The 16,572-nt window shown below is 36.7% G+C and overlaps 1 protein-coding gene across 1 annotated transcript in view; it reads left to right on the forward strand.

Annotated features, from left to right (window-relative positions):
- The window catches only part of LOC113834070 (serine protease inhibitor Kazal-type 10-like), a 28,556-nt gene extending 12,416 nt beyond the window's left edge, over window positions 1-16,140 (forward strand). Inside the window, exons 4-5 of the mRNA XM_035438733.1 lie at window positions 15,151-15,263; window positions 16,101-16,140. Coding sequence (XP_035294624.1) covers window positions 15,151-15,263; window positions 16,101-16,140 — 153 coding nt within the window. The remainder of the gene's footprint in view (window positions 1-15,150; window positions 15,264-16,100) is intronic.
- Window positions 16,141-16,572: the final 432 nt, after the last annotated feature.

Genomic DNA, 16,572 nt, shown 5'->3' on the forward strand with positions numbered 1-16,572 from the left:
AGCCACTGGATGAGGGCTCTAGGATGGCATAAAAAGTAGTCATCAATCTCATTTTAGGGGAAGGGCATTTAGGTTATCCTCTCCACCATTTTCTGGATTGTCAATTTATGTCATCTTTGTAGATCTCTAGAAGTCTCCCTAGTGCCAGATCTCTCCTGGGACTTACAATAGCTTGGTATCTCTCATCCTGTTCTCTCTCCTCTATTCTTCCCCCAACTCAATATTTCTGCTCCTCCATTTCCTCCTCTCCTCTCCTTTTCTCCTGCTCTCATTCTGGCAGTTCCCTCTCCCCTTCCCTCATGCTCCCAATTAGCTCAGGAGTTCCTGCCCCTTCCCATTTCTGGGGTGCTTGGATTTATCCCCTAGAGTACTTCATGTTTCCTAATTTCTTGGTGAAGAGGATTGTAGGATGGTAATCCTTTGATCTATGTCTAAAATTCATATATGAGTGAGTACATTACATGTTTGTCTTTTTGTGACTGGGTTATCTCACTCAGGATGGATTCTTCTAGTTCCATCCATTTGCCTGTGAATTTCAAGATTCCATTGCTTTTTTCTGCTGAGTAGTACTCCATTGTATAAATGTACCACATTTTCTCTATCCATTCTTCAGTTGAATGGCATGTAGTTTGCTTCCAGGTTCTGGCTATTACAAACAATGATGCTATGAACATGGTTGTACATATGTCCTTGTTGTATGAACGTGCATTATTTGGGTATATACCCAAGAGAGGAATTGCTGGATCTTGAGGTAGACTGATTCCCATTTTTCTGAGCAACCACCATACTGATTTCCAGAGTGGTCTTACAAGTTTGCAATTCCAATGGAAGAGTGTTCCTTTTTCTCCACATCCTCTCCAGCATAGATTGTCATTGGTATTTTTGATTTTAGCCATTCTGACAGGTGTGAGGTGGTATCTCAGTGTTGTTTTGAGTTGCATTTCTCTGTTAAATAGGATTCTGAGCAGTTTTTTTCCCAGCTCTAGGGATGACTTTATTTTTAATTATATCATTTTTAATTTTTAAAAAAATCTGACACATGTACACAATGTATCTTGGTCATAGCCACTCCCAATCCCCTCCATCTAGCTCTCCCTTTCCCCATCATATCCCCCATTTCCCTCCTAACTTCATGCTTTTTTGAGTTCTCTGTCAGCATGTACACCTTTATGCCAGAAGAGGGCATCAGATCCCACTAGAGATGGTTTTGAGCTACCATGTGGGTGCTAGGAATTGAACTCAAGACCTCTGGAAGGGCAGCCAGTGCTTTTAACCACTGAGCTATCTTTCTAGCCCCAACTTCATGTTTTTTAAAAGTATAATATACTAATGTATTAGTCAGGATTCTCTAGAGTAACAGAACTTAAAGAATGAATATCTATCTATCTATCTATCTATCTATCTATCTATCTATCTATCATCTATGATTTATTAGAATGACTTACAGGCTGTGGTCCAGCTAATCTAACAATGTCTGGCTATGAACATAAAGTCCAAGAATCCAGAAATTGCTCAGTCCATGAGGCTGGATGCCTCAGCTGGTCTTCAGTAGACACTGGAACCCCAAAGAAGTAGGTGCTAATGCCAGTGAAGAAATGGACTTGCTAGCAAGGTGAGGGCAAACAGGCAAAGAGCAAAAGCTTCCTTCTTCCACATCCTTATATAGGCTTCTAGCAGGAGGCATGGACCAGATTAGATCTGGATTAAAGATATGAGTTAAAGGTATGTCTTCCTACTTCAAAGATCCAGATTAGAAGTAACCTTCCTACTTCAAATTGAGCACAAATCCCTTATAGGTGTATCTTTCATTTTGGGGTTTTAGGTTTTTCAGAAGCAGTGAGGTTGACAACCAAGAAAACAGCCATCACAACCAAGTCCAGCTAATGGTGCCTTTATGCACGCGGCATGGGAGCATCCACCAGAGCACTGCACAACCTATCAATGGCTGCCTCCTCCACCAAAGAAAATGGCTCTCTCTTGCTTGATAGTCACCAACTATGGAAAGAATGTTAAAAGCCAGATATGGTGCAGACCTTTAATCCCAGCACTCAGGAAGCAGAGTCAGGTGAATCTCTGTGAGTTTGAGGCCAGCCTGTCTATAGAGAGAGTTCCAGAACAGCCAGGGCTACACTCAGAGATACCCTGTTTTTAAAGTGACTTTCAGCCATTTCAGATTCCTTTGTTTAGAATTCTTTATTTAGTTCTGTACCCCACTTTTTAATTTCATTGTTTGGTGCTTTGGTGGCTAGTTTCTTGAGGTATTGTATATTTTAGAAATCAGCCCTCTCTCAGATGTGGGGGTGGTGAAGATCTTTTCCCATTCTCTGGACTGTAGTTTTTTTCTTGTTGACTCTGTCCTTTGCCTTACAGAAGCTTCTCAATTTCAGGAGGTCCCTTTTATTAATTGAAGATCTCAATGTGTGGTACTGGTGTAATGTTCAGGAAGCAATCTCCTGTGCTTATTCGTTCAAGGGTATCTCCCACTTCCTCTTCTAGAAGATTCAAAGTGGCTGGATATATGGTGAAATCTTTGATATATTTGCACTTAGGTTTTGTGCATGGTGACAGATATGGATCTATTTGCCATCTTCTGCATGTCCATATCCAGTTGTGCCAGCACCATTTGTTGAAGATGCTATCTTTCTTCCATTCTATAGATTTAGCATCTTTGTCAAAATAAGTTGTTCATAGGTGTGTGGATTAATATCAGGGTTTTCAATTCGATTCCATTGATCTATCTGTCTAATTTTGTGCCATTATCAAACTGTTTTCAGAACTATGGCTCTATAATAGAACTTGAAGTCAGGGATGGTGATGCCACCAGAAGATCCTTTATTGTACAGAGTTGTTTTGGCTATCCTGGGTTTTTTGTTTTTCCATATATTTGAGTATTGTTCTTTCAAGGTCTGTGAAGAACTGTGTTGGGATTTTGATGGGGATTGCATTGATTCTATAGATTACTTTTGGCAAGACTGCCATTTTTACTATATTGATTCTACCTATCCAAGAGCATGGGAGATCTTTCCATTTTCTGGTATCAACTTTAATTTCTTTCTTTAAAGACTCAAAGTTCTTACTGTACAGGTCTTTCACTTTTTTGGTTAGTGTTATCCCAAGATATTTTATGTTGCTTGTGGATATTGTGAAGGGTGATGTTTCTCTGATTTCTTTCTCATTGCATTTATCATCTGTATAAAGTAGGGCTATTGATTATTTTTTAGTTAATTTAGTATCCTGGTGCTTTGCTGAAGGTGTTTATCAGCTGTAGGAGTTCCCTTGTAGAGTTTTTCCTGTCACTTATGTAGATAATCATATCATCTGCAAACAATGAAAGTTTGACTTCTTCTTTTCCAATTTGTATTCCTTTGATCTCCTTTTGTTGTCTTATTGCTCTAGGTAAAACTTCAAGTACAATATTGAAGAGATATGGAGAGAGTGGAAAGCCTTGTCTTGTTCCTGATTGTAGAGGAATCACTTTGAGTTTCTCTGCATTTATTTTGATGTTGGTTGTTGGTTTGTTGTATATTGCTTTTATCATGTTTAGATATGTTCCTGTTTTTCCTGTGCTCTCCAAGATCTTTATCATGAAAATGTGTTGGATTTTGTCAAAGGCTTTTTCAGCATCTAGTGAGATGATCATGTGGTTTTTCTTTCAGTTTGTTTATATGGTGGATTACATTGTTGGATTTTCATATGTTGAACCGTTTTTGCATGTGTGGGATGAAGTTTACTTGATCATAGTGGATGATATTTCTGATATGTTTTTGGATTCGATTTGCCAATATTTTGTTGAGTATATTTGCATGTATGTTCATGAGGGATATTGGTCTGAAGTTCTCTTTTTTAGTCTTATCTTTGTGTGGCTTGGTTATTAAAGTGATTTTACCTTCATAAGTAGAGTTTGACAATATCCCTTCTGCTTTTATTGTGTGGAACAACTTGTGAAGTACTGGTATTAGCTCTTGTTTGAATTTCTGGTAGAATTCTGCAGTAAAGCCATCTGGCCCTGGCTTTTTTTTGGTTGTAAAGCTTTTGATGACTGCTTCTATTTCATTCGGGGTTATAGGTCGATTTAAATTTCTTATCTGCTCTTGGTTTAATTTTGGTAAGTGATATCTATCCATGAGACTGTCCATTTCCTTTCGATTTTTGAATTTTATGGAGTACAGGTTTACAAAGTATGACCTGATGATTCTCTGGATTTCCTCAGTGTCCGTTGTTATATCCCCTTTTCTTTTCTGATTTTGTTATTTAGCATGCTCTCTCTCTGCCTTTTGGTTAGTTTGGAAAAAGGTTTGTCTATCTTGTTGATCTTCTCAAAGAACCAACTCTTTGTTTCATTGATTCTTGGTAATGTTTTCCTAGTTTCTAATTTATTGATTTCAGCCCTCAGTTTGATTATTTCCTGGCATCTACTCCTCCTTGGTGAGTTTGCTTCTTTGTGCTCTAAAGCTTTCAATTGTTCTGTCAATTCTCTCATGTGACTATTCTCCAGTTTCTTCATATGAGCACTTAGTGCTATGAACTTTCCCCTTAGCACTGCTTTCAAAGTGTCTCATAAGTTTGGGTATGTTGTGTCTTCATTCTCATTAAATTGTAGGAAGTCTTTAATTTCTTTCTTTATTTCTTCCTCATCCCAGGAATGGTGTATTTGGGTGTATTCTATTTCCTTGATTTTGTAGGTTTTCTGCAATTTGTATTGCTGTTGAATTCTAGTTTTAAAGCATGGTGATCTGATAAGGTACAGGGGCTTATTTCAATTCTTTTGTATCTGTGGACTTTTGCTTTGTTGCCAACTATGTGGTCAATTTTAGAGAAGGTTCCATGTGGCGCTGAGAAGAAGGTATATTGTTTTGTGTTTGGATGGAATGTTCTATAGATATCTGTTAAACTCTGTTGGGCCATAACTTCTGTTAGATCCTTTGTTTCTTTATTAAGTTTCTGTCTGGTGGTCCTGTCTAGTGGTGAAAGCGGCGTGTGGAAGTCTCCTACTTAAGTGTGTGTAGTTTTATGTGTGGTTTGAACTTTAATAATGTTTCTTTTACAAATGTGGGTGCTTCATATTTGGGGCATAGATGTTCAGGATTGAGACTTCATCTTGAAGGACTTTTCCTGTGATGAGTATGAAATGTCCTTCTTCATCTCTTTTGATTGATTTTAGTTTGAAGACTAATTTGTTAGATATTAGGATAGCTACCCCAGCTCATTTCTTGGGTCCATATGATTGGAAAATCTTATCCCAATCATTTACTCTGAGGTAATGTCTGTCTTTGAACTTGAGGGGTGTTTCTTGTATGCAGCAGAAGGATGGATTCTGTCTTTGTATCCAATCTGTTAGCCTGTGTCTTTTTATAGGTGAGTTAAGAACATTAATATTAAGGGAAATTAAGGACCATTGAGTGCTTATTCTTGTTTGTTTTTGATTTGTTGTTGGTTGTGGTATTGTATGTGGATTTACCCTGCTTTTTCTTTTGGGTTTTGGTAAAGTGGGATTATCTATTGCCTATGCTTTGTGAGTGTAGTTAATTTCCTTAGGTTGGTGTTTTCCTTTCAGTACTTTCTGTAGGGCTGGATTAGTGGTTACATATTGTTTAATTCTGGTTTTGTCATGGAATATCTTGTTTTCTCCATCTATATTGATTGAAATCTTTGCTGGGTATAGTAGTCTGGGCTGGCATCCGTGGTCTCTTAGAGTTGGTAGAATATCTATCCAGGTCCTTCTGGCTTTCAGACTTTCCATGGAGAAATCCGGTGTAATTCTGATAGGTTTGCCTTTATATATTACTTGGCCCCTTTTCCATTGCAGCTCTTAATATTCTTTCTTTATTCTGAAGTTTGGTGTTTTAATTTTGGTGTTTTATTTAATATGACGATCGGACTTTCTTTTGTGTTCCACTCTATTTGGTGCTCTGTAGGCTTCTTGTACTTTCATTGGCATGTGTTCTTTAGGTTGGGAAAGTTTTCATTTATGATTTTGTTGAATATGTTTTCTGCACCTTTGAGTTGGGTTTCTTCACCTTCTTCTATACCTATTATCCTTAGGTTTGTTTTTTTCATGGTGTCCCATATTTCCTGGATATTTTGTTTTAAGGATTTGTTGGACTTAAGATTTTCTTTGCTTGATGAATTTATTTCCTCTAATTTATGTTCAGTGTCTGAGATTCTATCTTCCATCTCTTGTATTCTGTTGGTTATGCTTGCATCTGTGTTTCCTGATTGTTTACTCAGCTTTTCCACTTCCAGCATTCCCTCAGTTTGTGTTTTTTTTTTTTATTTTTTCTATTTCGGTTTTCAGGTCGTGAACTGTTTCCTTCAGGTATTTAATTGTATTTCCTTGGCTTTCATTGATTTCTTGCATCTTTTGGTTTGTCTTTTCTTCCATTTCTCTGAAGGATTTTCTGATTTCCTCTCTTAGGGTCTCTATCATCTGCATGAAGTTGGATTTAAGGTTGCTCTCTTCTGCTTCATCCATGTTGGGATATTGAGGTTTTGCTGGTGCAGAGTCCCTAGACTCTAGTGATGTCATATTTTTGGATGTTTTCTTTTCTTTTCTTTTTTTTTTTGAGACAGGATTTCTCTGTATAGCTCTGGAGTCTATCCTAGCTCTCTCTTTGGAGACCATGCTAACCCGGAACTCACAGATATCTGTCTGCCTCTGCCTCCCTAGTGCTGGGATTAAAGGCTTGTGCCACCAACGCCTGGCTTGGATATGTTCTGATGTTGTCGTCTTCCCATCTCTTCTTCCATTTGGTGCAGGTGGTGTCTCTTCCTTTCTTGGTGTGTATGGGTCCAAGGTTCTCTTCTGGTGGGTGCAATTGCCTCCGATATTCTGATGGGTCTCAAGGTGGGTGCAGGTGGGTCTGAGGCACTTGCTCTCCAGGTGGCTGAGAGGAGGACTAGTGCAGAAATGTCAGCAGAGTCAGGGTGGCTTGGTCCTCAGGGGCTGATTCAATCTGCCTGCAGACCCCTGGGTAGTAATTCCCAGAGTGGGCAGACAGAAGTTGATCCCAAGGCAGGGGCCGAAGCAGCTCACCTCTGCACTCTGCACTGTGTGGGGGCGGGAATAGCCCAGTGATCTCAACAGAGTCCACTTTGTTTCTTTGTCAAGTTTCTGTCTGGTGGTCCTGTCTAGTGCTGAGAGTGGGGTGTTGAAGTCTCTCACTATAATTGTGTTGTGTTTAATGTGCGATTTGAGTTTTAGTACTATTTCCTTTATGAATGTGGGTGCCTTTGTATTTGGTGCATACATGTTCAGTATTGAGACTTCATCTTGATGGAATTTTCCTGGGATGAATATGAAATGACCTCTTTCATCCATTTTGATTAATTTTAGTTTGAAGTTTAATTTGCTGTATATTAGGATAGATATACTAGCTTACTTCTTAGGTTCATTTGATTGAAAAATATCTTTTCCTAACCTTTTAATACGAGGTAATGGCTGTTTTTAAAAATTAACAAGTTTCTTGTATGGAGCAGAAGGACAGGTCCTGTTTTTGTATCCATTTTGTTAGCCTGTGTCTTTTTATAGTCAAATTGAGTACATTGATATTAAGGGATATTAATGACCAAGCAACTTTAATTCCTGTTATTTTTGCTTTTACTGTTGTTGGGTGTGTGTGTGTGTGTGTGTGTGTGTGTGTGTGTGTGTGTGTGTGTGTGTGTGTGTGTGTGTGTGTGTGTGTGTGTGTGTGTGTGTGTTTCACTTCTTTAGGATTTGCTGGTGTGAGATTATCTGTAGCCTGTGTTTTCATGAGTTGGAAATTTTCTTCTAGTACTTTCTGTAAGGCTGGATTTGTGTATAGGTATTGTTTAAATGTAGTTTTATCACAGAATAACTTCTTTTCTCTGCCTATGGTCATTGAAAGTTTTGCTGGGTATAGTAGTATGGGCTGGTATCCAGGGTCTTTTAGTGTCTGCAAAACATCTGTCCAGGACCTTCTGGCTTCAGAGTCTCCATCGAGAAGTTGGTTTTTATTCTGATAGGTCTGCCTTAACATGTTACTTGGCCTTTTTTCTTTGCAGCCTTTAATGTTCTTTCTTTATTTTGTATGTTTAGTGTTTTGATTATTATGTGGTGAGAGGACTTTTTTGGTGCAGTATATTTGGTGTTCTGTAAACTTCTTGCATCTTCATAGGCAAGTCCTTTTTTAGGTTGGGAAAGTATTCTATAATTTTGTTGAAGATATTTTCTGTGTCTTTGATCTGGTATTTTTCTCCTCTTCCTATCCTTATTATTCTTAGGTCTGGTCTTTTCATGGTGTCCCAGATTTCCTGGACGTTGTGTGTTAATCCTTTGTGGATTTAACATTTTGTTTGACCAATGTATCTATTTCCTTTTGTATTTCCAATTCCTGAGATTCTGTCTCCCATCTCCTGCATTCTCTTGGTTATGCTTGCATTTAAAGTTCATGTTCATTGACCATATTTTCCCTTTCCAGAATTCCCTTGGTTTGTGTTTTCTTTATTGACTCTATTTCAATTTCCAATTCTGAACTGTTTCCTTCACCTGTTTGATTGCTTCTCTTGGCTTTCTTTAAGGACTTTATTTATTTCTTCCAACTTTTTGTTTGTCTTTTCCTCAATTTCTTTAAGGGAATTTTTGATTTCCTATTTAAGAGCCTCTATCATCTTCATAAAATTTTTTTAGCGTCTTTTTCTTCTGTTTCATCTGTGATGACATGTTCAGGTCTTGGTGTTGTAGAACACTAGCATCTGGTGTCACCACATTGCTTTTTATGTTCTTAAATGTATTCTTACTCTGCTGTCTACTGATCTAGGTTTGTAATTATAGGCACGGGTGTTTATTCTTCCCCCAGTCAGTACAGATGTTGTGTGCCTCTGCTGACTGGCTACTGGGGCTCTTCCTCCACTTGGTGCAGGTGGAGCTTGTGCCTCTGTGGGCCTCTGCTGACTGGCTCTCTGCAATTTTTATGAAGGCACTTAGTGCTATGGACATTTCTTTCAGTATAACTTTCATTGTGTCTCATTTTTATTGAATTCTTGGAAGTCTCTAACTTCTTTATTTCTTCTTTGACCCAGCAGTCATTCAGTAGAGAGTTGTTCAGTTTCCATGAATTTGAAGGCTTTTTGTTGTTGGTGAAACCCAGCTTTAGTCTCTTGTGGTCTGATAGGATGACATGGGGTTATTTCAATTTTCTTATATCTTTTGAGACTTGATTTGTAGTCTAATATGTGGTCAGGCTTGGAGAAGATTTCATGAAGTGCTGAGAAGAAAGTATATTGAATTCCATTTTAAAATCATGTATTAACACTCTATTTCATTAAATTGTGTTGACTTAAAAAATGGTTGTATATGCTTTGATTCATTTGATCACACTTATAAACCTTTGACTTCTGCACCAGGTATTTCTTTTAAGTCATTCCCACAAGAGGCCTTGTTGTAGTATTGGTAATTTTGGGAGGAAAAACCCATTTTGCCTTTCATGTTTATTGTGTTATTTAATTGAGATCGCCACATCATGGTTTAAATTGAGGGTTAAATTTCTGTTGTTATTCTTGTTCGTTAAGTTAGGTTGCCTCTCTGTTTTTCTAATGTATCTGTTTGCAGTGTTGGGGAGGCAGACTAGGTTGTAGTTAGTTTGTAGTCATGCCTTCATCTATTAAACTGGTGTCCAAGCACAAGACTCTAAGTTCAGTCTGTTCTTGTTGCCAAATACTATTTGCAGCAACTGTCCTGCAGCTAACCCACTCTAATAACTGAATAGCACATGTCCTGCAGTTAACCCACTCTAATAACTGAATAGCACATAGACTATAAACCACACACTTTTTTTTGTACTGATTATCTTAGTGAGTAAAAGAAAGTGACCCTGACTGATGGTTCTGTGTACAATGACATATTATTTAATTTTCATGAGTGGAAAGGAAAATACAAGAAAATGAAGCAACCTCAGTGAGACTATTAATTAGTATTAGTTTCTGGATGGGAAGTAGAGAAGGATTGAGAATAACTAAGGCAAAGTAAAAAAAAAGGCGGTGGAATTTGTGGGAGTTTAGTTAGTGGTATGCTAAAAAGATAAGTTCAAGATATGTACACAGATATCATAAACCAGACCAGCCTCCAGCCTTTGGGAGGTGTAGCAGTAAGAGGTGAGGGTACAGAAAAAGAAACAGGAAGGAAAACAAGGAAAGGCAAGAAGTAAGAGCAAAAGTGTAGAAGATATGAGCAGTAGGTGGCAGTATTGGTCTGCTACATTGACTTTCTGCACAATAACTATAATAAGTATTTGCTTTGGTGAGGAAGAGACCAGGGTGAAGATGATGAAATCATTGCTAGATAAATAATAGCTGTAGTGTTGAAAGAGAAGTGTGGGTATATAAGAAAATGTGATCAATTGAATATTATTTTGTCTCCAGACTGTTGCTTCATTTGCTGGTCCTGGTTAGGCCTATATACTGGATTGTCTTTCACTAGCTCAGCTTCCCCTGCACGTAGACTTTTATAGCCAATACAAACACTGTCCTAATGTAGTCTCTGCATTCCCACAGGGTTGGCAGTCCTGTGGTGCCTAGACCACAGTTTAGAGCTCCTGCTTAGCTTATGCAGTGTTGCCTTTCTCCACTGGGGTGCTGAAGGTGTCTCTGCCTGCAGTCTCTGGGAAGCCTTTCTATCATATTCCATCCAGAACAACTATTACAGGTTTTTCTGGTAGGATTGGCCTTGAGTCTGTAGCTGTGTTAATGATTGCTTTGGTTACACCTACAGCACATTATCCAGTCTCAAGATAGAGGAAGTTCATGGGTCTGATGGCAGCAGCACAAAGTCCAGTCTCATGATAGAGGAAGTCCATCAGTCTAATGGTAGAAGAGGTTTCTTGGGCCCTTGATCAAGTCAATTTGGAGACTGAAGAAGTAGCCACAGGAGTGATGTAATAATTCTTTTTATAAAGTTCAATGTCTTCAATTATTTGAGAATTTTATGCCATGTATTATGAAAGTATTTATTCCCTAACTCCTCCAGATCCTCCTACCTCTACCTACCCAATTCCAAGTTCTCCTCCCTCCCTCCCTTCCTTCTTTACCTCATCAAGTCTAAGGTATGGTTTGTGTTGGATAAGTCTCTTGGGTGTGGGTCCTGCTCTGGAGTGTGGTCAGTATAACAGAAGCCAAATTATTCCTATTTGCAGGTGATATGATATTATGCATAAAAATTCCCCAAACTTCCATCACAAAATTTCTACAAACAACTTTAGCAAATTGTCAGGACACAAAATCAACTTATAAAACTCAGTAGCTTTTCTGCACACCACCAACAAACAAGCTGAGAAAGAGATCATGACACATGCCCATCTTCTATATTTTAAATAATGCTTCTTTGAAAATAATTTTATCTTATAATGATGTATCAGGGTTTTATTCACTAACTTTACATGCCCACTGTGTATATATTATAGATTCTGATTTTGTCTTTTCATGGGATTTCTGTGTGGGTGAGTGTGTGTGTGTGTGTGTGTGTGTGTGTGTGTTTGTTTCTTGAGCTTTTTCCTAGTCTTCTGTTTCTTTATTTGCTTCATCCTATTCTGTTATTTTGTTTCATTTTATCCAATATTATTTTGTTAACATTATTTTTTAGATGCCTGTTTGTATCCTAATGAGAGAAAGAAAGAAGAGTTGTGGATTCAGGGGGGTGGGGAAGTTGGGGAGAATCTAAGAGGAAATCATCGTCAGAATATAATTTGTTAACATTTTGTTTTCAGTTAAAAAAATCAAGATATTGCCCAAAAAGAGATAGAAACACATTTCTCAGTATTATATTTTTATATTCATTTAAAGCAATGGTCTACTTTAATGTTCTAGATTTAATGAAGTATAAACTGCCAGTAAGTGTTTATGTATTATTTTGACATACATCCCTATATACTCAGGGAACAGGAAAGCAATTGATTAAAAGCAGAACAGTAGGAAAGTGTGGCTCAGGACAGGCACAGTGGGAATCCATTCCCAGTGTGTATAGATGCAGAAAATTAACTATGGAGAGACATAGTTAATAAATTGTAACAGGGCCGCTTTTTCCCCCGACCTGTGCTCTCTCTGCTCTATAATTTTGAGTTCTGTTTTTGGTGAGCCTCCTTAAACCAGGTTGATGATGAGACATAACTTGGAGCATTTGCCTATGCAATGTTCAGGCCTTTACTCCTATCAATTCACTGTTTTGACAGTAGCAATGTCTTCACCATTGTTAGAATGTTTTGATGTTTCTAGCATATGTCTATTTACAAAAAATTAATAACCTATGCCCATGTCTAAATATCATTTTACAACTTATTTTTCCTCATTGTTTCTCTTTTCCTCTTACAACTCATTAATTTGGAAAATATTTATGTGTCTTCCCTTTTCTAGAGTAAATGACTACTTTCATACTTTTAGCTCTTATGAGTTCATGAGGTCAAACTGTCCCATTGTCTCTGGCCAAGAAAAGATCTACTGAGAAGTGTTTGATAGGCTTCACTCATAACCTGCTTTATAACCTCCAGGGTGAATTCATGATGCCTTAATGTCTTATCTTTCCTGTGCAATCTTCTTAGTTCATGGTGCTCATCGATCATAGAAGGTGGAGATTTTGCTGATAGGCTCTGATTGACAAAATAAAAGTGAACATTGGAATGAACAAAATAGCCACAGCCCCTGAACTTTTGCCCTTAAACCAAATATCTTTCTGTATTAGGTAGGTCAAGTGGGGATCCCAGAAAGACAGCTTTGTGTGGGGGTTTCTCCAGGTTAGCATTCTTCCTAATAAAACGACTATGGAGGCTTTATTTTTTAAAATACAGATTCAAATATCTCTTTTCTCCCCATCTATTTCTCTCATATTATTATCAGATTTCCTCCGTTAGTATTTTGTCACTGTACTATTTATCTATTATCTATCTATCTATCTATCTATCTATCTATCTATCTATCTATCTATCTATCTATCCATCTATCTATGTATCATCTATCTTTTGTAATCTGTTGAATCATATTTTAGAAACAGATAAAAGGGAATATTATCTTAATCAGGAATCTGGGTAGATGGAACTGTTTCCTTAAAATCAAGATCATCTGTCATACTGTTCCCTGGTTGTTTTATTTTCTCTCCAAGGTACTCTGTTTACTGATTCTCCAAAGGTTTCTTTGTGTCTTTCATAAAATGTTGGTCTTCTCAAGAGTTATGTACATCACCTTATTATTTCTTCTTTATTCTGGTGAGTACATTTTCCTGTCCTGGATGAGAACCCTGAGGATATTCTAAAAACTTCAGTAGGCAACAACTCTGGAAAACCACAAATGAGCTTCGCTTATTTGACTTGTAGTCCTTAAACTGGTCATCTTACAAAAGTCTCTAAAATTAGAGCAGGGGATTTCTTTTTCTAACTAGTCCACAATGCAGAAGTTTGAAGAGAGCAGTTGGTTAGATCAGGGTGTATAGACTTTTAGTCTCTGCTCGTTTGTACTCCAGATTGCTAACAACCCTATTGTTAAATGCCAAGTTGGGGAAAGAAGAATGCCTTCATATATGCCACTGTTTGAAAATCCAATTTGTTTGATGGCTTTAGAACCTCTACCTTCAGACCTACATTAGGGGGTGTTTTATTCTCTGTCAAGTTCAAGATTGTCAGTGAATTTCAAAGTGAGGCATTTGTGAAATGTTACTAGAACCTCGAAACTACAGGTTTTCAATTATTTCCAACGTAAGTGAATACATAACAGATGGTTTGAACTCTAAACCAGGGTATTTCAGATAAAGAGTTATATAAAGTTCTTATATCCACATCTATTAACAAATGCAAGATGGTAGTTTTAAATAGAGCAGTACATAGTGCTGCGTTTCACAGAGCTATATATGTTTGGAAATTAGAATTGTCTAAATTTGCATGCATTTTTTGTTATTTTTTTACTATTGCCACAAAATTCTCATTTATTATTTACAGCTGTAGACAATTTTTATCACTAAGATGTAGGTACTTCTCAACAAAACAATGTGGACAATGTTGATTTTATGGATTTTTATCTGTCTCCTCTGATCTGTTTTCAGAAAGTTCCTTTGTAAGACCAATATTTCTCCATAGAACAGTAAGTTACTATTATTATATATAGAAATTTAAAAGTAAAGTTTTCTTTTTTTATAAACTGAGCAATTTAATGTAAAATTTACCAAAGACAATAAACTCTTCAAAAGTTAAAAATGGTATATTTTAATACACTATACCAAAATATCAGTCAGAAATGCGAAACAACTTATTATTGTTACAAGATGAAATGAGGAGTATCTTAACCCCAAATTGCAGCCATTGGAAATCAAATATGTAAGTAAATATCTATGGCCCACAGATCAATGGTTAAATCACCATAAAAAATGAAGACTTCCATATAATCATATTGTAGAATGTTACATTTGAAAATAAATGTTAAATTTGAAAATAAATGAACATTCCCTCTAAATATCAATATATCTGTCCATCTGTGACAAATGTGTCAGAAGATTTGTAAAAAGTGAGTCACACATACACACATACACAAACAAACACACACATATATATGTGTCTCATATATATATAATAGATATAACATATATATATATATACATATATATATGTTAAGTCTTCCTACATAATGAAGACTTAGTAGCAAAATCTCTGGTTTGCATATATATATATATATATATATATATATATATATATATATATGTTTTCTGTGTAAAAATTACCAAAGTATCTAAAATTTAAAATGTGTGTTTATGAACATGACTGTGAATGAGCTGTATTGACATGTAAATATACATGTGTATATAAGTACATATGTGAAGCAAATTATAATGAAATTACAGAAGAATAAGAGAATAATAATCAATAAAAAGCTCAGTTTGGTAATGGGGGATGAAGAGAATGTGGTCTAGTGGAGAATCACAGATGTCACAATGTAAGGTGTCTGCTTTACAAGATCTTGTTACACCAGCTGTGTGGTGTTCTTATTAGTAGAGGCTTACATACTAAAAATATGATAATCATTTTCATGCGTGGTATGACTTTTACATTTATGTGTAGATTATACTTAAACAATTTTGTATGACAGTATATACTAATAGTAAAGAACATTTTATTCAATAGTCCATGATCTAATATATTTACATTATCTTTGTGTGTTTTACAGAAACCATGTAGTGCATATAATCCTCTAGGATATTGTACCAGAGAATATGAGCCAGTCTGTGGAACTGATGGCATAACTTATACCAACAAGTGCATTTTCTGCCTTGCACACAAGTAAGAATGCAATACTAAATACAAGTTCTTCCTAAGTAATGAAGACTTAGTAGCAAAATCTCAGGTTGCATTATTGTGTTATTTATGTCATAGTACACAGACAAAAATGGCCCTACAAACCAATGTGCTATGAAAGACAAAAAGCCTATGTACCTCCCTTTAATACTGTGATTTCTGAAAGTGGTTTTTGTATATGGGACTTAAAGTTGTGTTGAACATTGTGCAAACAAGCAAATCAACTAACTTAATCATTAGGAATTACTAATTGCAGATGTGTAAATACTATGAGATAATTCCAAAGCCCTGTTGCCCAATAGATCTCTGCTATGGTCTGTAATCTATCACCATAGAAATAAACTCCCTGAGCAGATCCTCTTACCTTCTGAGTTCCATGAACAATTCTACACTACAGTATGTTCTAGGATACCTCGACCTATTACCCCTGTCCTTTCTGCTCTGTGATCAGATAGCTGTGTCTCATGTATAAATATTTCTTCTGCTATTTCACATCACATGATCTCATTGGCTTTTCCACTGAACAATCCTCTAGTTAAGGTCTACTAACAATTCCTAATTCTTTTCTGTTTTGAGTCTGTGCATGCTACATGACTAAGGCAGATCTGAGACAAATGAAAGGGTCCAGGATACCCACAGCTGGAAGTGTGCAGATGCTGAAAGCAGTCATGGTCTAACTGCGCATAGTAGGAGAAATTAATATCTACAATTAAATCCTTCCCCTTTGAAAATTACATGATATACTTCCCAAAGAGTTTGATGTATTCTTTCAATAATTTCCTTAGACATTTTTTGACCTCTTTTATTTTTTTGTCTTTACAGAAGTAGCCGTGCCTCCATTAATTTGAAACATTATGGTTGATGCTGAGTTTTTGATGCAGCTACGCATTCCTATGGATCTTATTATGATCACAGTTTTGTTCTGAAGTCTACAGTGCTTTGGAGATTTTTGTCATCTCTTTCTATAGTCCTAGAAGATTGGGTGAATCTGTTTGTAGGATGCCCGACAGAAAGCTGGGATCAAACTGCTCTTTTCACTTCTGAGATCCTCAGATTTCAAGATTTTATTTTCTATGGTCAACTACTTAATGACACCTGAAAATCCAAAATCTTATTTTACAACCTGTAAACTGACAACTTAAAGTAACCAATGCCTTAGTTATTGTTCTTAATAAAATTTTAAAGTACAGTCTATCAAGAAAAACTTTGGGTTAGGGAAGTTTGATTTCCAGCACCCTTGTCAAGTGGCTTATATCCTCCATCTCCACAGGGATCTCATACCATCTTCTGTCTG

This window comes from Cricetulus griseus, chromosome 2 (assembly GCF_003668045.3).
Source record: "Cricetulus griseus strain 17A/GY chromosome 2, alternate assembly CriGri-PICRH-1.0, whole genome shotgun sequence".
Classification (NCBI taxonomy): Eukaryota; Metazoa; Chordata; class Mammalia; order Rodentia; family Cricetidae; genus Cricetulus; species Cricetulus griseus.